The sequence below is a fragment of the Chiloscyllium plagiosum genome, chromosome 19 (assembly GCF_004010195.1).
Source record: "Chiloscyllium plagiosum isolate BGI_BamShark_2017 chromosome 19, ASM401019v2, whole genome shotgun sequence".
NCBI lineage: Eukaryota > Metazoa > Chordata > Chondrichthyes > Orectolobiformes > Hemiscylliidae > Chiloscyllium > Chiloscyllium plagiosum.
Genome location: NC_057728.1, coordinates 49,290,575 through 49,313,782, shown reverse-complemented (window position 1 = coordinate 49,313,782; position 23,208 = coordinate 49,290,575). Strand labels below are relative to the sequence as shown.

Genomic DNA, 23,208 nt, shown 5'->3' with positions numbered 1-23,208 from the left:
ATTGTAACACACACACTGGATGACTGTAGCAGGGTGATCAACTCTTAGTAAATAAAATGCTAGTATTTCCACTGTGACATGGAGTTGGGAAGAGGAAGGGTAAGGTTGCTGACCTTGATACTGGGGTCATGAGTGCAGGAGTCAGGGTTGAAAGAATGGAAAGGAGGAAGTGGTTTCAAAGTTAGAGGTATGGGGAGAAGGAGGTGTGGTTCTTGAGACCATAATAATCAGCCACGAGGAGGCTGTCATCTGTTTCATTAATAAGCACAGTGTGTGTACACGCTCTTTCGGCCTGCAAACAATAAGGCCCTGTGTCTTAATCTTTATAGTTTCCATGATGTGCAAATGCATTAAACTACAATCCCAACAAGTCAGAGTGCACCTTCCTGGTTGACATTTAAACAATGCTTGATAGCTAAATGTCAGTTCTCATGTAACTGGGGCATTCTGCATAGCAATCTCTCCAGCAAGTAGAGTCCACATGACAACCAAATAGCAGTCTCTCCTCAAATGGTGTTAGAAAGGTTATTCCATTTTCTTTTGGTATTCTTGTGAATTGTCCTGATGAATGCAAGTTGAAAACCTTTGACAAAATTGGTCTTCTTCTCAGCAATGCTGAAGTTCTGTACTACTAAAGGATTATTAAAACATACAATCATTATCGACGAGCCACGACATTATCTGCTGGCCGTCCCACTCAATTGCAGTCATGCTTGAATCGTTTAGACTCACCCGGAGATTCCTAAGTCTCCCTAAACTGTGTATCTGCTATTACGCCTGATTTTAACTCACCCGGAAAATGGTCGGGGAGATTAAAATAAGAACTGGGGCAATACCAAAATGGATCTGAACCATTCATAATGCCTGCCATTGTTAACTGATAATTTAATGGCGGGGGTGGGGGCAAGTTTTCCATCCCAGATGACCTTAAACTGAATCAGAGACAGACAGAGGTCCAATTGTCCCAGTACAACATGTGCAGGATTCTAACTCCAGGTTGACTAAGATCTGTGTAGTCCACGACTCGTTCGTGAAGGCTGTTGGCAGGTGATCTCCGAGTCTCACAAGCGACTCAGGTCAGTATCTTTATTGTGATTTATCAAGACTCTTCCTGACTTCACAAGGAGACAGTGGGGTTTCACTTCCTCCTATCCTCCACGATGATGGTTCCGGTATGTCCCACATTTAACCCACTCACCATTCCCACAGCTCCTCCCTTATTGCTCCAGGTACCATTTCTTGTGGTCTTTCACATAGCCCAAAACATCACTAGTCGCTGGTCTTGAAGCCATTCCCACTGATTGGAATGTTCTGAGCTGAGGGAATCCCAGCCACCATTGGCACCCACAATCTGAATTACTCCCCCTGCCACCCCCCGACTCCGATCCCACCCCCAGTTTAAAATCATTGCAATAGCTTCAGGCAGAAATGGTTAACAAAACACTACATGTATACTGCCTGACAATCAAGAACAGTTTATACAATAAGAATTTGAATGACCTAACTTGGCAAAGTAGGAATTTGATGAGAGAAACGTATTCTGTATTGGGCAGGAAGTGAATACCTCCTTTGGGTGCTTAGGGAGATGATGATGTAGCTGTAATGCCACTGGACTAGTAATCCAGCAACCCAGAATACCACTTCTTTTTTGGATGGGTGGGGGAAGGCTTTCAAATTTCACCATGGCAACTGGTGGAAATTAAATTCAGTAAATGAATCTGGAATTGAAAACAGGTCTCCATGACGGCGAACGTCAACTGTTGTGGTAAAGATCTACCTCCTTCACTGATGTCCTTTAGGGAAGGGTATCTGCTGCCCTTGCCTGATATTGCCTACATGTGAATCCAGACTCACAGCAAGGCGTGGTTGTCAAGAAACGGCCCTCTGAAATGCCTGAGCAACTAATCCATAAACAAGCAATGGGGGATGGGCCACAATTGCTGATCTTGCCAGTCACACATCCTGCAAAAGAATTTTTAAAATTGGAATGTCCCAAAACATTACACCATAGAGTTATAGAGATGGAAACAGACCCCTCGGTCCAACTCATCCATACCGACCAGATATCCCAACCCAAAATCTAGACCCACCTGCCATCACCCGGCGCATATCCCTCCAAACCCTTCCTACTCATATACTCATCCAGATGCCTTTCAAATATTGCAATTGTACCAGCCTCCGCCACTTCTTCTGGCAGCTCATTCCATACACGTACCACCCTCTGCGTGAAGAATTTGCCCTTTAGGTCTCTTTTATATCTTTCCCCTCTCACCCTAAACCTATGCCCTTTAGTTCTGGACTCCCCGAACCCAGGAAAAAGACTTTGTTTATTTATCCTATCTACTGTTGAATTGTTCTTTCCTGTTGTGTTCCCTGTTAAAAGAAAGCCTTGCATTTATGTAGCACCTCCAATGTCCTAAAGATGTTCCAAAAAAACCTGTCAGCCAATTCAATACTTTTGAAGTTTCATCACTGTTGGAAATGCAGCAGTCAATGAGTGCACAAACTGCAATATGACAAATGACTAAAGACAGCTTTAGGTGTTGATTGAGAAATAAATATTTGCCAAGAAAATGATTCCTTTGTGGGATGTGGGCATCATTGACTAGCACATTTACTTTCTGTCCCTAATTACCCAGAGAGCAACTAGAGTAGGCCACCTTGCTGTGGATCTGGAGTCACATGTAGGCCAGACCAGGTAAGGATGGCAGATTTCCTTCCCTGAAGGCCAGTAGTGAACCTGATGTGTTTTATCGACAATTGTCAGTGAATACACAGCCACCATTAGGCCAACTTTTAAATTTTAAATTTTCATTGAATTCAGGTTTCACCAACCACCATGAGATTCAAACCTTAGGCGTTTCATTGAAATGACCTGGTGACATTACCATTACACCTCTGCCTCCCCAATTATCTTCTTTGAATACTGCCATGGACTCTTTTGCACAGATGGATTTTTACAACAATTCAAGGTCACCATCATTAAAGTTAACTTTCAATTCCAAATTTGTTACTTGAATTTAAATTCCACTAGCTGCCATTGAAAGTAGACAGGCCTTTAAGTTAATGACACAGCTGGCTGACAGAAGCTCTGGCAGTTCAGGGCTCCTGCAGTACTGACACATGGGGAGACTTGAACGCCACAGGCTTTGCTATGATTCAGATCCGAGAGCTCTATCCACTGAGGTACAGCTGGAAAGTGGAGAATTGCCAGTATCTGTTTTACACACAGGTCAATACTGCTCTGAAACAATGAGACAAGTGATCCATCAAGTTGATCTTATCATCTTTGATTAAGAGCTGAAATGATGCACTATGGTTAAAGTATGTGGCTATGCTGTAGTGTGAGTTAAACTGGTGAGTCATGTAGATTGTCTGTAATTTAGTTCAGCGCTATGAAAAGGAAAAGAGAGCACTTATTTTGCATTTCCATGGTGTCTTTCTTTGAGGGACTGAATGACTGCCTTAGTTTGCACAATGTACAGTGAGAAATGATCAGATCAGGGTAGCCATTATCCTATGGGATAGCTTTGATGAGTTGCAAAGTAGTACAAATTTCAGTTCCTTAAAAGACAAATCAATCTTTAGTTCCTGAAGCTGATAAAGAAAGGCAGGTAGTCAAACTCCTCGCTGCTTTGGAAATTGAAGAGTCAAATCCTCCATTATTTCCAATGCTGAGATATCCTTAACATTTCCCATATTTTAGAAGAACAACTTCAGGGTACACAGGCTCTGAGTTCATGCGTGGCACAGTGGTTAGCACTGCTGCCTCGCAGTGCCAGAGACCCAGGTTCAATTCCTGCCTCAGGCAACTGTCTGTATGGAGTTTGCACATTCTCCCTGTCAGTTTCCTCCCACACTCCAAAAATGTGCAAGTTAGGTGAATTGGCCATGCTAAATTGTCTGTAGTTTTAGGTGAAGGGGTAAATGTAAGGGAATGGGTCTGGGTGGGTTGCTGTTTGGAGGGTCGGTGTGGACTTGTTGGGCTGAAGGGCCTGTTTCCACACTGTAAGTAATCTAATCTAATCATGTTATTTTGACTATAGCCAGGTGAAACCATCGACTAATCTGTAGGCAGTTGTCAATGTAATGGTACAGAGGTGACCTCACTGAAGCTAAATTAGCTTCTGAAAGGCTTATGGAATTGGTCATTGCTTCTACATTTATAAATCCTTCAGAAAAATGATTCATGACAAACTCAAAGAATATGTCATCAGCTTACTGCTTGGAGGAGGCCATTGTTGCTGGCCAGCACATTTTCAGTCGCTTGACCCTGGAACAATTATTGCTGTCATCAAAGTGGTCGATAAAACACCCAAATCGTGTACAGGGTGAGTCTTGTCTCAAGCACCATTATATTGTACTGCATTTTCAGATAAATTGTCTACAAGAGAGCATTGGGCTAAAATGTGCAAGAAATCCAGTTGAACAGGAAACTGCAACACAATGCAATGGTGCACAGTGGTGTGGGAAGAAGAGGCACAACCTGGAAGGAACAGTGTCAAGATGTTCCTTAAATTTCATCTTTGGCATGTCAATGAAGCCTAAGAGATATGTGCAGTGTCACAGATTTCACACCCCAGTCAGACTGTACAATGTGATCAGTTTGGTATGCCACAGTCAGATGTCAGAGGTAGTTTGTTTAGTCAGAGAGTAGGAGCAGTGTGGAACGCACTGCCTGCAACAGTTGTGGATTCGCCAACGTTACAGGCATTTGATAGGTCATTGGATAGGCATATAGACGAGAATGAAATAGTGTAGGTTAGATGGGCTTCAGATTGGTTTCACAGGGTGGTACAACATCGAAGACTGAAGGGCCTGTACCACGCTCTAATATTCTATGTTCTATGGATACCATCAGAAAACCTGAATCCTTTACTTCCATCCAAATGAAATGCTGCAAAACCAATGAACAGCATGCACTATACTCTATGATTGATAGTGGTAAAAAGTGAATATCATCCCTCTACACATCTTACATATGTCAGGAAGATAGCACAATATGCTGCAGTCCATACATGGTAAGCTAATGCTTACAGTTGGTCTGACATCCACTGCATTAGTGTGATCCATCTTCAATGTCAATATTGTTCCTCAGGACAGACACCCTGAAACCTCTTACATCATTGATACAGCAGGACCTTCTATTATTGGTCTACCAGTATTTCCATAATCCACGTATTAGCACAATTCGCAAGGTGATAAACATCTGAAATTGTTTGCTGTTTCAAGGCGCAAGATTCTAGACAACATTAATTTTGTATGGGCACAGCCAGGCACAGCAGATTCAGCAAACTATTTCAGATGATGACCAGCTACAGCAGCTCAAAGATCAGTATGGAGAAATGGTCCGAGCATAAAGAACAGGTCCCCAAACAAGCATGTTTGTTCTGCTCATTCAGAAATGAACTAGAATCCTCCAGGAATGCACTTTTCAAAGGAAAGCAAGTTATTAATTCCACTACCTCTATATCAAGACATGCTAAACAACATAAAAATAGCTCATATGTGGATACAGAAAAAAGCCAAGAGTTGAATCCATTTATTGGGCTGGCATCAATAGGGCATTGATCAACTGATGAATTCTGTGAAACATTTCAACTCCATCAGCCTAACAATCAAGAGAAACTCTCATCACAAGCAAAATTCTTTCTGACGTATAGTTCAGGATTGTCATTAATATCTCCATGCTCAAGGACTCCATTAACATTCTGATGACTGATTATTTTACTAAATTCCTTTGAGACAAATTGAGGACACCCCTCTAAGACATGTGCAGGAAACTAGTGTTGAATTTGCTAAATCTTCTCCTTATTTCCCTCAGTAGAACAGAACACACTGTTCATACTGTAAAATCAACGATAGTCAAGTATAAAGCAACTTGCTAAGATTTTCGTATAACTATGTTAAATCTAAATTCTATTCCTCAAGGTCAGTGTTCACCTTCACAGTCACCTCACGTACTTGGAAGATAGATCCACATGGTTCTCCTGTCCCACACTGTCATGTGAATGGATTGTCAGAAAGAAAGGAAGAAATGATACAAGAGTATGATCAGTGACAGTCATCCCAACGTGAACCAGGACAAGGCATCAGAGTTCGAGCTTTTCATATATAGACATAGGTTCACAGAATGATTCTCCATTATTGTGTCCCGCATAGGTCATATGGTTATAAAGAACAACGGTCTTTTCCTGTGAAAAAACACCCGTCTCATAGAATAAAAATAATGAAGATACCATACCAGACAACAGCCATTCATCTAATGATAAATGATGCATATCGATCTGTGATGACAGACAGCACACCACAGAGTAAAACTACTGAAACACCTCACAATACCTGTACAAGAACTAGATCTGGTCATGCTGTACATCTGCCTTATAGGTGTAATTTTAATGTGCAGGGGTCATGTGTATCTAATATTGGAAACGAGTTCCCATTATTTAAAAGAAAAAGAGAATGTTGTTTTATGACGTAGATTCCAGCCCAGGAAGGCATTGTATCTTGTTGACAGTTGCATGATGTCACGAGATGTGGTGCTCTTGTATATAGATCTTCACTTTCAGTCACTCCCTCTCGATGCCAAAGGAATTAGAGGTGTGTTTAGGTAGTCAGAAATATATATGTAATGAAACTGTAACAGTCAGTTAACATAAAATCGAGACTATGTGTAAGTTTGAGATGTCCTAACAGGATAAATAGTTAGCAATAGTAAACATCAAGACATCTTTCTCAATCAGAATCCAGTTTTTGTAGTACGTGTGACATGTGCTAACCTAGAGGGAAGCAATCAGACCAACCATACTGGCCATGGTGTTTAATCCAAGAAACTACATCACCCCTTACACTACTGCATTGTGACAGAGCTTGGTGATGGACACTGTAGTTCACATTTCTGTTAAAGTCTGCGACAGAAGACACGGTAAAAAATGCGGAGCAATCTTGAGGAAAGTTCAAGTGGAGCAGCAATCAGACAATGATCATTTCTTCCACAATATTCTTAACACTCTAGTAGCCATCAATGTTTTCCTGTAATCTGGCATGATTGTACATCTAGCTCTCAGGAAAAACTAATCCCATCAAATGATAAATGTGCATTTATAAATAAAATGAAAGCAAAATGTTTAAAAATAAGAAATTGCCCACTCAAGCCAGAGACAAAGAGTTATTCTTTTCACTCTCAAAGGATTGTGAGTCTTTGGGACTCTCCTCCTGAAATGGTGATGGAGTCCATCTATTGATAGGTTTCCTCCCACAGTCTTGATAAGCAAGGAGATGAAAGATAATTGGGATTAGGTGGGAATGTGGGATAATCAGATCAGCCATATTCTTACTGAATGGCAGAGCAGGCTTAAGGAGCTGAGTGGTCTACTCTGTGATTTTTTTTATGAGCACCCGTGTCAACTTTGTACTCTTAAGTTTTATGTTAATGCCAATAGAATTGAGCAGAAAAGTTGAAGCCAGGGTGTAGAGCCTCCCTGTTGGTGTTGGGGGTTTCTTTAACAGCCTGCCATACTCTGTCAGCTGGTAGTAGGTTTTGCCAATGAATAGAATCACCGGTAATGAGATCCTAGATACCACCTGTGCAGGCTGCCAGAATTTAACATTTTATTTAGAATGGTGAGTAGGAATCAGGGTCAGGATGTGATACACATTTCCGGACATGTTGTCAGAAAATAACACAGTATTTTCATTACAGTGCGACTTGAAATCTATTTCTTGCACATTCTATAAAAGACTATGAAAGGTCTATCCTGTTGTTATCCTTAAACATATAGCAGTAGGCAATGATTCATTTTCATCCATGAGACAGATACCAAAAAAGCCATTCACTCTGCACTCTGTGTAGTTAATGAGCATAAAAATTGATCCAGTTATTGATTTGCTGTTTTACTGCTTTGCTGGATCTAAATTGTTGTCGTCTAAAGGCAATCATCCCACTTTCCGTACTGTACCTTCTCAGTTAACAGAATTGGCCAGACCAAGAGCTGACAGTTTTGGGAGCCATTGTTTCATTTATGATTGAGTGCCCCTCATTTCAGAAAACAGCTTTAGTTGTTTTACTAATTTCAGGAAGTAGATTTTGTTCTCTCTTATCCTCAGGAAGTTCCCCCTCTTAGCTATCACTTGTTTTTAAAAATAAGTTTGCTCTCTGAATCTGGGTGTCACTAACTAGGCCAGCATTTATTGTGCATCCTTAGTTTTCCTACAGGCTCTGAAAGTCAAACATGTTGGTGGAGGCTTGCAGTCAGACCTGGACTGAGTAAATTTGGGCTTAAGAATCTGTACCTAGGTACCTTGGTACCAAAGATAGAGCCACAGGTGGCAACTTGTAAACTTTTCACTGTACTCATTTGAGTATATGTGACAATAAATCTAATTCTACATCTAAACATGCTGTGTGCCTTTTTCAAAGGAAATAAACCCATTAAGTTTATCTGACAATCCAACAGCTTCATCGTTTCATTTTTCTGATGCCATCCCAAACTTTATTGACTTCAGGTTTACAAATTGTCTATAGTCAGAGGTAATCATGTGCTGACAAAACTAAGGATCAGAATAAAGATGTTGAGATGATTTGACTGAAATCTAGGTTCAGATATGCTGATCTGGTTCCCCAGCATCCTTTAGGGAAGAAAATCTGCCATCCTTACTTGGTCTGGCCTACATGTGACACCAGACTCAACAGCACTGTGGTTGACTCTTACCTGCCCCCTGGACAATTGGGATAAAGATGTTGGGATGATTACTTTTGACTGTAATCTAGGTTCATATATGCTGATCTGCTTCTCCAGCATCCTTTAGGGCGGCACGGTGGCATAGTGGTTAGCACTGCTGCCTCACAGAGCCAGAGACCCGGGTTCAGTTCCCGCCTCAGGCATCTGTCTGTGTGGAGTTTGCACATTCTCCCCGTGTCTGCGTGGGTTTCCTCCGGGTGCTCCGGTTTCCTCCCACAGTCCAAAAATGTGCAGGTCAGGTGAATTGGCCATGCTAAATTGCCCGTAGTGTTCGGTATAGGGATAAATGTAGGGGACTGGGTCTGGGTAGATTGCTCTTCGGAGGGTCGGTGTGAACTTGTTGGGCCGAAGGGCCTGTTTCCACACTGTAAATAATCTAATCTTAGGGAAGGAAATCTGCCATCCTTACTTGGTCTGGCCTACATGTGACACCAGACTCAACAGCACTGTGGCTGACTCTGACCTGCCCCCTGGACAATTGGGAATGAGTAATAAATGTTAGTCTAGCCAACGCCATCCACAACTATACACTAAACCGCCCATAATATGGTACAAAATGCTGCAAACACTATATTTAATTGTGTGAGGGCAACACCTGGTCAGAAGATTGGACAAAATGTGAAAAATAGCAATGAATGACCAAAATATTAATTAAATTAGAGTATGAGAAAAAGCTAGCCAGCAAGATAAAAACAGATATTAAGAGGTTCTATAAAAAGGGAAGAGTTAATAAAGTGAGTACTTGACCTGTAAGAAGTGAGACTGGAGAACTAACAATGGAAAATTAATGGCAGAAAAATCGAACAGATATTTTGCATCTGTCTTCACTATAAAGGATACAAGTAGCATTCCAGAAGAAGCAATTAATCAGAATACACAAGGGCAGGAGGAACTCAAGAAAGTCGCTATCACTGGAGAAGTGATACGGAGTAAATTGTTGGAGTGGAGACTGACAAATGCTTGGGTCTTAATGGACTTCATGTAAGGGACTTAAAAAAAGTGACTAATGAGATAGTTGATGCATTGATTTTAATTTTCCAAAACTTCCTAGGTTTAGAAATGATCTCGTTAGGTTGGAAGATAGTGAATGTAACTGCTTTGTTCAGAAAGGGACAGAAACAGAAATCAGGAACTACAGGCTGTTTATCTTAACATCTGACACGGAGAAAACATTAAAAGTGATTGCTAAAGGAATTATAAAAATGCTGTTAGATAAGCCAGAGTTGACACGGTTTTGTGAAATGAAAATTATGTTTGACCTATCTACTGGAGTTCTTATAGGAGGTAATTTGAAATGGATAAAGGGGATCTGGTAGACATACTTTGCTTAGATTTCCAGAAGACATTTGAGAAGATGCCATATCAAAGGTTATATTGGAAAAGAAAAGCTTATTATTGTAGGGGTCGGGTGGGGAGTCAGGGGAGGGAGAAGTGGAGAGGGGGTGAGAGGGAGTAGTATACTGATACAGCTAGAATAGTGGCTGGCTAACAGAAAGCAGAAAGGAGATGTAATGGTCTTCTTATCAGGTTGATGAGCTGTAATGAGTGGTGTGCTTAAAAATGTGCTGGAATCTCAACTGTTTACAATCTATATAGATGGTTCACATGAAAGGATGGAAAGTATGGTTACCAAATTTGCTGACCACTCAAAGAAATGTTGGAAGGTAAGTGGTGAAGAGGTCACAAGGAGGTATAAGACATTAACAGATTAAACAAATGGGCAAAGATGTGACAAATTGAGTAGAATGTGGGAAAATGTGTAGTTGTCCATTCTGGCAGAGAGAATAAAAAGGAAGCATATTATCTAAATGGTCAGAGATTGCAGAACTCTAAGATGCAAAGAGATTTGTGTATCCTAGTGCATGAATGGGGAAAGGTGAATACAGTATACAGGTACAAAAAGTAATTAGGAAAGCTAATAGATTGATATTGCTTGTTGTAAGGGGAATTGAATGCAAAAGTAGAAAAGTTATGCTTCAGTTATACAAGGTATTGGTGAGACTTATCTGAAGAACTGTGTACAATGTTGATCACTTTACTTATGGAAGGGTGTAACTGTATTGGTTTACTAGACTAAAACCTGGAATGGGATGAATGTCTTGTGAGGAAAGGTTGGACAAGCCAGGCTTGTATCCACTGGAGGTTAGAAAAGTAAGAGGTAACTTGATAGAAAGATATAAATTCCTGAAGGGTCTTAACAAGGTGGATTTGGAGAGGTTGTTCCTCTTGTTGGAGAATATAGAACCAGGGTGTCATTGTTTAATATTCAGGAGTCACCCATTTAAGATGGAATTTCAACAAAAAAAAATCTCTGAGAGTAGTGAATCTTTGGAAGTCTCCTCTTGGAAAGGAGGTGAAAGCAGAGTCCTTGAATATTTTTAAGGCAGCGGTAGATTATTTTTCAGCAGGGGTCTGAAAACTTATTAGTGGTAGGTGGGAATGAGGTCACAATCAGATCATCCATGTAGTTCTTGAATGGCAGAACATGCTTGACGGGCAGAGTGGCCTATTCTGCTCCTGATTGTATGTTTGTTTGTCTGGTCATACTGTCCCTATAAGTAGCACTCATGCATTTCAGCCAGTGCTTTGTGGATGTGTGCCCCATTCTGTAGATTTGAGCAATATATTCAGGTTGACACTCTCCTTGTTGCACTGTCTAATATGTGGCCTTTCAGATTGCCCTTTTGTGTGAAATTTAAGAACCCACAACACTCTTCCAAAGAAGAGCAAGGCAGTTCTCCAAAACAATTATTTGATCAATGTAACTGTTTGTGGGACCTTCTTGTGTACACATTGGTTGCTGTATTTGACAAAATGTTATTTCAAATCTATTTTTAAAAATTTTATTTCATTGGCTGCAGATTGCTTTGGGAAGTCACAATGTGCTATATAAATGCAGGCTTTTTATCAGATGGAAAAAAACACATTCTGTCTTTGAAAAAAAGTTGTGCTTACCATTTCATTTGCTGTCTTTAGACATAGGACTAAGGGTTATCAATGTAGGATTATGATGCATGGCTGATTCAACAACCTCTTATTAACACAGTGGGAGGCTTGCGAATTCACTATCTGTATTTAATTGACACTCCAAGTCTTTCATGTAACACTATACATATAAATGTGTGTTTTCAAAAAGGGTTAAGTGAATGAACTGTTTGTTTTCATCCCTTGAAGGAATTTGAATGTATTCAATCAGCATCAATTTTCATTTAAGTTGACAAAGGGGCTATAAAGGGTAGTGGGATTGGATAAAGCAACATGGATTGGCATGGAATAAATGGGGGAGCCATGGGAATAGGTAAAGGGGCATAACCTGAAATGGAGAGTACGAGAGACTGATGGAGCAGTTGGTTGTGGTGCATGAAGTGACAAAGGTTGGCATAGATGAGCCATAGAAGAATAGTATAGAATCCCTACAGTGTGTATACAGGCCCTTCAGCCCAACAAGTCCACACCGACCCTCCAAAGAGTAACCCACCCAGACCCATTTCCCTACCCTATTACTCCACATTTACCCTTGACTAATGCACCTAACCTCCACATCCCTGAACACTACAGGCAATTTAGCATGTCCAATTCACCTAACCTGTACATCTTTGGATTGTGGGAGGGATGCAGAGCACGCAGAGGAAACAAATGTTAATGTAGAGGGGAAAGATCGATGTCTCAATCCAACTCAGCACCCAGCAACCCTTCAAGCTACTTCCAAACTCTTCCCTGGGTAATGAGCCAACTCCAGTTACCAATCACCCCTTAATTCAGGCAAGTGATACTAACAGGCCTACCTGTAAAACAGCTCAACAAGGAGTTTTGCCCTCACCTGGCAGGCAGTTTGATTAACCCAGCTAAAAGCAATTCTGGGAACTTGCCCATCAATTGATGTTACAAACTTTAACAGAAAAGTGCATTATTGGATTATAATCATTAATGTCCCTAATGCCTCCATTTAGATTTGATCTTAGCTGCACTGCAAATACAATCTATGGAATGGACATAGTTCTGATCATTGGTGATCACCCAACTCAGTCTCTGATCTGATGTGTAATAGAGTTGCATTTCATCTTGAAATATAGCTGTCAGTATATGCGGGGAAACTTTAACAATGACAAACTTTATCATGTTCCTCAGTGAATTCTCTGCCCAATACAAATCCTTGGTGATTGTTTGCTGAACCACAGCAAATTCACTGAGGAACTTTTTTTTTAATCACAGATAGGCTAAAAAGGGAAACCCTGAGACTGTGGGTGTAAGTTAAGGAGCAGGACGTTTCAAAGGGGTTTGCGGAAAGATAATTTCACCCAGAGGGTTGTAGGAGCTCATTATCTGAAACTGTGATAGAGGTAAGAACCCTCAAGACATTTAAGAAATATTTAGATGAGCACTTGAAATGCCATAGCTTCCAAGGCTACAGGGCCAAGTGCTGGAAAATTGAATTAAAATAAATATACACTTACTACATGGTGTGGGCTGAAGGTTGTCTTTCCATGCTGTAAGGGTCTATGATTGTATGGGGATTGAACAGGAATAGAACCCAATGGTTTTGGGACATTAATCAGATCCACACACTAGCTACCTAGCCAATAGAGCCAATAAACAACCACCAGTGAAGTGATTGAAATCTTGTCACCCTTACAGTAGTGAGATGTTTGCCTCTGACCTAATCCATTCGACATGGGAAGTGTCTGTTGGGGAGGGGAGTGTGTGTCTGGGGAGAATCTGTGGCAAATGAGAGAGAGTACCTGTGGAGAAACTCTGTGGTGAATGAGGAAGAGCACCCATGGAGAGATTCTATAGTGAATGAGGGAGGGCGCAATAGGGGAGAATCTGTGGGGAATGAGGGAGAGTGTCTGTGGGGAGACTGGGGAATGAGGCAGAGTGTCTGTGGGGAGACTCTGTGGTGAATGAGGGAGAGTGTCTGTGGGGAGATTCTGTGGGGAATGAGGGAGAGTGTCTGTGGGGAGACTCTGTGGGGAATGAGGGAGAGTGTCTGTGGGGAGACTGGGGAATGAGGCACAGTGTCTGTGGGGAGACTCTGGGGAATGAGGGAGAGCGTCTGTGGGGAGACTGTGGTGAATGAGGGAGAGTGTCTGTGGGGAGACTATGTGGGGAATGAGGGAGAGTGTCTGTGGGGAGACTGGGGAATGAGGCACAGTGTCTGTGGGGAGACGAGAGATTCTGTGGTGAATGAGGGAGAGTGTCTGTGGAGAGATTCTGTGGTGAATGAGGGAGAGTGTCTGTGGAGAGATTCTGTGGTGAATGAGGGAGAGTGTCTGTGGAGAGATTCTGTGGTGAATGAGGGAGAGTGTCTGTGGAGAGGTTCTGTGGTGAATGAGGGAGAGTGTCTGTGGAGGGAGACTGTTGGGAATGAGGGAGAGTGTCTGTGGAGAGATTCTGTGGTGAATGAGGGAGAGTGTCTGTGGAGAGATTCTGTGGTGAATGAGGGAGAGTGTCTGTGGAGAGGTTCTGTGGTGAATGAGGGAGAGTGTCTGTGGGGAGATTCTGTTGTGAATGAGGGAATACAGTACTTACACATGGTGAGGGAATGACTGATATAAGGTTCTGTGGGGAGTATCATTATTCTTTCATGGGATGTGAGTGTCTATGGCAATGCCAGTAACTGAGCTAAGTGGCTTGCACAGCCACTTCAGAGGGCAGGTCAGGGTCAACCACATTGCTGTTGGTCTGGAGTCACACATCAGCCAGACCAGGTAAGGACAGTAAATTTCCTTCCCAAAAGGGCTTTTTACAACAATCAATGATAATTGTATGCCCATCAACACTGACGAGATTTCAATTCCACATATGCATTTAGGTGATGTTGCAGTTCACTGATATGGTATTTTTTAATCAAACTGGTTAGAGGTGTTATTACACACTTATGGAACAGGTGAGACTTGAATTCTCCTGGCTCAGAGGTAGGGACAATACCACCACACCACAAGAACCCTTTAATTCCAATTATATCGATTGAGTGTAAATTCTACCACGTGCTGTGGTGCAATTGTGAATCAGAATTCCTAGTTCTGGATTATTAGTCTAGTAACAGAGACCACCATGTCACCATCACCTTGGTAGGGAAAGAGTGTGGGGGTCAGGAATGCTGTGAAACAGTGTGAGGTTGTTGGAAAAGGAAATCACAAAGACAGAGAAAGACCTCAGGGATACATGATGTGCAGCATTCTCCTGTTCTTCAAATCATGTCCCTGGGATCTTTAACATTCAAAAAAGAAGGAATATGAGACTTCAGTTCAGCATTTCATCTGCATCTTGAGTGCTCTTCTGAATTATGTGACCAATTGTCTGCAGGAAAACTTGAAGCCAGGTATGTGGTAAACAAAAAGAACAACGGCAATCATATATTGTGAATTTAAAATAACATCTCAGCTGTTAAATGCTTGTTTGTGGTGGCAGTTTACATTTTCTGTGTGGTTGCAGTGACAGTCAATAAGAAACCAGCTGGTGTAGTCACTCCTGAATTATGGATATGTATTTGAGCGAAAGCAAGCTGACAGTACAGATTTTGATAATTACAGCACAAGGTTTTATGCTATTGGTGAAGCCAATATATTTTGAAGAGGGTATTGATTTGCTATTGTGTTCACTGTGAAACATTCATTTATTATCTGGTTTTGCTTTCATCGCTTGTAAAAATTTTCTTCTTTCTGCCTGCTTGATATTGTTTCTTTGGCCTGCTCTGTTCTATTAAAGTCTTGCATTGTAAATTTAACAAATTAGATTTTACTATGCCGTGTACTCAAGTATGAGAATAAAGTGGAAAGTGTACAAAGTCACTATTCCCAGTGGCAGCTTAGATTCAAAGGTGCCCAAATAAAAAAAAATCGTAGGTATAAAGTAGAGAAAAAGAGAAGGAAACTGGAAAGTTCAACATTACAGACCTTTTCCCGTGCTTAGCCATAGAGCTGGATTCAGGTCCATCCAACCCAATACAGAGACCAACACCAGCACGATGTGCTTGGCCAGCCTTGAGACTCTTCACCACACTGTCGGCTGCAATCTCGGCACTACCGCTGCTGCTGGCATAGGTCTGGGCTAGACTGATCTCCGCAATGCAGCCGCTACTAAAGCTGCCAGGTCCCACACTGGGCACTGGGCTCAAGCTCTCCTCGATCCTCCACCACCAGGAACACACTCTCACCCCCCTCCTCCACCATCAGGAACACACTCTCACCCCCCCTCCTCCACCACCAGGAACACACTCTCATCCCCCTCCTCCACCACCAGGAACACACTCTCATCCCCCTCCTCCACCACCAGGAACACACTCTCATCCCCCTCCTCCACCACCAGGAACACACTCTCATCCCCCTCCTCCACCACCAGGAACACACTCTCATCCCCCTCCTCCACCACCAGGAACACACTCTCATCCCCCTCCTCCACCACCAGGAACACACTCTCATCCCCCTCCTCCACCACCAGGAACACACTCTCATCCCCCTCCTCCACCACCAGGAACACACTCTCATCCCCCTCCTCCACCACCAGGAACACACTCTCATCCCCCTCCTCCACCACCAGGAACACACTCTCATCCCCCTCCTCCACCACCAGGAACACACTCTCATCCCCCTCCTCCACCACCAGGAACACACTCTCATCCCCCTCCTCCACCACCAGGAACACACTCTCATCCCCCTCCTCCACCACCAGGAACACACTCTCATCCCCCTCCTCCACCACCAGGAACACACTCTCATCCCCCTCCTCCACCACCAGGAACACACTCTCATCCCCCTCCTCCACCACCAGGAACACACTCTCATCCCCCTCCTCCACCACCAGGAACACACTCTCATCCCCCTCCTCCACCACCAGGAACACACTCTCATCCCCCTCCTCCACCACCAGGAACACACTCTCATCCCCCTCCTCCACCACCAGGAACACACTCTCATCCCCCTCCTCCACCACCAGGAACACACTCTCATCCCCCTCCTCCACCACCAGGAACACACTCTCATCCCCCTCCTCCACCACCAGGAACACACTCTCATCCCCCTCCTCCACCACCAGGAACACACTCTCATCCCCCTCCTCCACCACCAGGAACACACTCTCATCCCCCTCCTCCACCACCAGGAACACACTCTCATCCCCCTCCTCCACCACCAGGAACACACTCTCATCCCCCTCCTCCACCACCAGGAACACACTCTCATCCCCCTCCTCCACCACCAGGAACACACTCTCATCCCCCTCCTCCACCACCAGGAACACACTCTCATCCCCCTCCTCCACCACCAGGAACACACTCTCATCCCCCTCCTCCACCACCAGGAACACACTCTCATCCCCCTCCTCCACCACCAGGAACACACTCTCATCCCCCTCCTCCACCACCAGGAACACACTCTCATCCCCCTCCTCCACCACCAGGAACACACTCTCATCCCCCTCCTCCACCACCAGGAACACACTCTCATCCCCCTCCTCCACCACCAGGAACACACTCTCATCCCCCTCCTCCACCACCAGGAACACACTCTCATCCCCCTCCTCCACCACCAGGAACACACTCTCATCCCCCTCCTCCACCACCAGGAACACACTCTCATCCCCCTCCTCCACCACCAGGAACACACTCTCATCCCCCTCCTCCACCACCAGGAACACACTCTCATCCCCCTCCTCCACCACCAGGAACACACTCTCATCCCCCTCCTCCACCACCAGGAACACACTCCCTCCCCCACCATCAAGAACACACTCTCACCCACCCTTCCCCAACATCAAGAACACACTCTCACCCCCCTCCCCCACCACCAGGAACTCACCGCCCTCCTCCAAGACCGGGAGCACATTGTCGTCTCCCTCCATTACCACCACGAGGAACATACTCTCACTGCCCTCCTCCAAGACTGGGCTCACATTGTCCTCTCCCTCCAAAACCACCACCACTGGGAGCACAAACCCAATTCTCTCCTCCACCACTTAATGGGATATTGTCATTGGACTGTTACTCCAGAGATCCAGGTTAACTTCTAGGGACCAGGATTCAAATCCCACTATAGCAGATGGTGGAATTTGTTATCAACAAATTATCCGGAATTAAGAGTCTAATGATGACCATGAATCCATTGTCAATTGTTGGGAAAAGCCATGTGATTCACTAATATTCTTTAGAGAAGAAAACAGTGTGGTTGTCTCTTAACTGCCCTCTGGGCAATTACGGATCAGCAATACATGCTGGCCTTGCCAGTGACACTCACGTCCTGTGAATAAATATTTATTCACCCATTGTCATATAAACCTAACTGGAAGGGAACTGCCATCCTGACTCAATCTGGCCTACATGTGACTCCAGATCCTCAGCGATGTGGTTGACTCTGAACTACCCTCTGAAATGGCCCTGGCAAGCCATTTGTTCAAAAGGCAATTGGAAATGGGCAACAAATACTGGTCACATCAGTGATTTCCTTGGTAAAGATATAAAAAAGATCATACTGTGACTGCTTGCTGAGCAAACTCACTGCAGCAATGTATTGTACATTACAAAAGTAAAGGCGTTTCCGAATCATTTCACTGGCTGTTTTCTGTGAATGTCCTAAGATGGTGAATTTGGATTAAATGTCCTCTTGATACTATTGGTGCGTCATCTGACAAAAAAGACTGTTAAAAGAAACAGATCAAACATTCAAATATTTTTTGTTGTGAAAAGATTATTTATTCCACTTTGTAACTATGCTTTTGTTTTCTGTTGTGCAGGATTAGTAAGGAACGAAAATTGGAAATCCCAACTGAACAGCTTTTACGTGAACTTGGAATAAATTCCCAGCAAACAATTCGTCATGAAACAACGAATCTCGGCACAATCTGTAGAGCAGGTAATTTCACATCATAAAAAGTTACTGCACAAAAGGAGACTATTCAAGCCATCATGTCCATGCTGGCTGGGAAAGAGCTATCCAGTTTAACCATGCATTTTCACTCTTTGTTCATCTCCATCAGGGTTAAAGCACTGCAAGTACATAGCAAATGATTCCTAAGTGTGCTGAGGGTTTCTGGCCTTCTGGATAGGCTCCACCACCCTCTGAGTCAAAAAAGGTAATCCTCAACTCCCCACCAATCTTACCATTAATTGGTAAATGTTTTAACACAGCCCTGAAATAGCCTTTCTGATTTATTCTTTCATGGGAATTCAGTTGTTGCTGGCAACGCCAGCATTGGTTCCCACCTCTGTTTGCCCCAGAACTGAGGGGCTTACTAGACCATTTCAGAGAACAGTGAAGACTCAGCCACATCGTTGTGGCTCTCAAAGTCACATGTAGTCAAGAGTGTGATGCTGGAAAAGCCTGAAACATCAATTCTCCTGCTCCTCGGATGCTGCCTGACCTGCTGTGCCTTTCCAACGCCACACTCTCAACTCTGATCTCCAGCATGTGCAGTCCTCAGTTTCTCCAAAGTCACATGTAGGCCAGACGTGATGGTACTGGCAGATTTCCTTCCCTCAAGGACATAAGTGAACAAGGTGAGTTTTTACAAAAATTGTACTTTTATGGTTAAAGTTACAGAGATCAACTTTCAATCCCAGATTTTATTAATGTAATTCATGGTAAGATATAAACCCATTCCCCCAGGACACTACCTTAGTGCCTCTTCTACTAACCCAGTCCTATCATCACTCTCCACCATATCTTGGGGTGTACCAAGTTCTACTAATGTTATTGTTCACACTGTAATTGGCAATAATAGGCACAGAGATGTCAAAACATCCCAACTACTTCACAGTTAAGGCTCCATCTGTAAAAGGAGTAATGTTAGGAGGGGCAAATGCACAGAATTGTGACACAAGAGGCAATGTTTTGAGGGGGTATTTGAAGGTGGGATTGAGATGTATTAGGTTGGGAGCAATGGTGGTGGGGCAGAAATCAATCTGTTTTTTAGGCAGACCTCTGAGGTCCATGTGTGGTAGCAACCTGTAGCATCGAAAGCCAGGGTTGTCTATGATGTTGGCATGCCAATCACCAGGCACAGACCCTCAGAGTATCTCTGCACATGTGCAGCCCTGTGGCTTAGAGGGAATATTGGTGGTAATGTTATTGGATTAATAATCAAGGGGCCCAGTCTAATGCTCTGGGGTCATGGATGCAAATACCACCATGGAAGCTGGTGGAATTTAAACTAAATTAAATTGAAAGCTTATCTCTGTGATTGTGTGATGAGGTTTTCATCAATTATCATTTACTAATGCCCTTTAGAGAAAGAAATCTGCCATCCTTATCTGGTCTGGCCTATATGTGATTCCAGATCCACAGCAATGTGGTTGACTCTTAACTACCCCCTGAAATGGTTTAGTGAGTCACTTAGCTCAAGAGCTATTTCGGAAAGGCTGGTCTTGCCAGCAATGCCCACATCCCATGAATGGAAAATGGTGGGAATATCAGAAGAGAATTCCAACTAGTGAACTTGAGGGGGCTACAGGCATAATCGTGGTGGAGAGCAAGGTCAGAAACAGAAATTGCTGGAAATGCTCAGCAGGTCTAACAGCATCTGTGAAGAGAAATCAGAGTTCTGAGTTCCCAGTTCTGAGGAAGGGTCACCAGTTCTGAAATGTAAACACTAATTTCTCTTCACAGATGCTGCCAGACCAGCTGATCATTTCCAGCAATTTCTGTTTTTGTTTCTGATTTACATAACGACATCGATTACCCGAACAAGACGAGCGTGGAGTATTTTGTTCAGATCACTGAGAGTTTGGATAATGGATTGTTCAGATAATGGATAACGTTTTTACGGGGCCTTGAGATCTTGTTTGGATAATCCAAAATACGGATAATTGATGTTCAGATAATCGAGGTTGTTCTGTACAGCATCCACAGTTCTTTCAGTTTTTATAGAGAACAGGGATTTGAGATCAAGTTGCGGTATTAAGGATTATGGAACTTGAGCAAATATATGTTGTTAAGTCTTAGATAATCCTTGATTTAATTGAATGGCAGAACTTGTTTGAGGGGCTGAATAGTCTTATCCTGTTCATATACGAATGTGACATAAGAAACCAACAACAATATCTTTGGAACAATTGAGACTGAGATAGGTCAGTTGCGTGGAAGGGTTTTTTATTTGTGAAATTGAAACTGAGTGAGATTCATGGCGATGGATAAAGTCTTGGACACAATGAGTAGACAATCTTAGCAAGGAGATAAAAATAATTTGATCGTCTGTGTACACAAACAGGGGGAGGCCATTCAGCACCTTCAGCCTGGTGTGTTATTCATTGAGATTATAGTTCTCAATGTACCTCAATTTCTTTTACCAACTTCCCTCTTTGATCCATATGCTTTTTGTTATCAATCCCCATCAATCACAACCTTGAAAATTTTGACCAAGCTTTGGGTGAAGAATAATATTCATTTGAATGATGTTACAATGTCACCTCTTGTTGTTGCTGGCTTTGCACATAGACTCATAGAGACGTACAGCAAAGAAACAGACCCTTTGGTTCAATTCATCCATGCCGACTAGATATCCAACCCAATCTAGTCTCACCTGCCAGCACCCGGCCCATATCCCTCCAAATCCTTCCTATTCATATACCCATCCAAATGCCTTTTAAATGTTGCAATTGTACCAGCCTCCACCACTTCCTCTGGCAGCTCATTCCATAAACGTACCATTCTCTGCATGAAAAAGTTGCCCCTTAGGTCTCTTTTGTATCTTTCCTCTCTCACCCTCTAGTTCTGGACTCCCCCAACCCAGGGAAAAGACTTTGTCTATTTATCCTATCCATGCTCCAGGGAAAACAGCCCTGGCCTATTCAACCTCTCCCTATAGCTCAAATCCTCCAACCCTGGCAATATCCTTGTAAATCTTTTCTGAACCATTTCTTTCACAACATCTTTCCAATAGGAAGGAGACCAGAATTGCACACAATATTCCAAAAGTGGCCTAACCAATGTCATGTACAGCCAAACATGACCTCCCAACTCCTGTACTCAATACTGTGACCAATAAAAGAAAGCATACCAAACGCCTTCCTCACTACCCAATCTACCTGCGACTCCACTTTCAAGGAGCTATGAACCTGCACTGTCCAAGGTCTCTTTGTTCAGCAACACTCCCTAGGACCTTACCATTAAGTGTATAAGTCCTGCTAAAATTTGCTTTCCCAAAATGCAGCACCTCGCATTTATCTGAATTAAACTCCATCTGCCACTTCTCAGCCCATCGGCCCATCTGGTCAAGATCCTGTTGTAATCTGAAGAGACCCTCTTTGCTGTCCACTACACCTCCAATTTTGGTGTCATCTGCAAACTTACTAACTGTACCTCTTATGCTCGCATCCAAATCATTTATATAAATGATGAAAGATCATGGACCCAGCACCGATCCTTGTGGCACTCCACTGGTCAGAGGCCTCCTGTCTGAAAAACAACCCTCCACCACCACCCTCTTGTCTTCTACCTTTGAACCAGTTCTGTATCCAAATGGCTAGTTCTCCTTGTATTCCATGAGATCTCACCTTGCTAACCAGTCTCCCATGGGAAACCTTGTCGACCTCTTTACTGAAGTCCATATGGAGCACATCTACCACTCTGCCCTCATCAATCCTCTTTGTTACTTTTTCAAAAAACTCAATCAAGTTTGTGAGACATGATTTCCCACGCACAAAGCCATGTTGACTATCCCTAATCAGGCCTTGCCTTTACAAATACATGTTCACCCTGTCCCTCAGGATTCCCTCCAACAACTTGCTCACCACCAACATCACTGGTCTATAGTTCCCTGGCTTGTCCTTACTACTCTTTTTTCAGACTTTAGAAATAGTTACCAAACATTGGCCCAGTCACTGGGTCAGAATCTCAGAACTCCCTTCCTAACCGCACAGAAGGTTCCCCGATAGGGCTGCAGTAGTTTAGGAATGATTTGGAGATGCCGGTGTTGGACTGGGGTGTACAAAGTTAAAAATCACACACACCAGGTTATAGTGCAGCAGGTTTAATTGGAAGCACTAGCTTTCGGAGCGACACTCCTTTATCAACCACCTGATGAAGGAGCAGCGCTCCGAAAGCTAGTGTGCTTCCAATTAAACCTGTTGGACAATAACCTGGTGTTGTCTGATTTTTAACGTGGTTTAGGAAGGTGGCTCATGACCATCACCTCAAGGTAGGTTAAGGATGGACAACTACAGCCACTGACGCCCACAAGTGATGAACAATTTTGTTAAAAGGTGATAAATTAAATGTGCAAATCTGCTTCCTGTACCAAACTGTCATGGACAAAATTTCATGGAAGCAAAAATTAGCAAGTGAGGTCAGGATGGGATCAGAGTTACGATGTGGTGAACTGACATAATTTTAGGTTGGGACTAGAATTAGCAACAATCTATGGTGGGGAAAGGATAATTGCATAAAACAAACTTTTTTATATACACTTGTGGGACGTGGGTATTGCTGGCTGGACCAGTATTTATCACCTGTCCCTAGTTGCCCTTGAGAAGGTGGTG

General features: G+C 43.2%; 1 protein-coding gene across 1 annotated transcript in view; it reads left to right on the top strand.

Annotated features, from left to right (window-relative positions):
• The window catches only part of LOC122559441, a 99,059-nt gene that overhangs the window by 42,189 nt on the left and 33,662 nt on the right, over window positions 1-23,208 (top strand). The window contains exon 8 of the mRNA XM_043708891.1: window positions 18,468-18,586. Within this exon, the coding sequence (XP_043564826.1) occupies window positions 18,468-18,586 (119 nt within the window). The remainder of the gene's footprint in view (window positions 1-18,467; window positions 18,587-23,208) is intronic.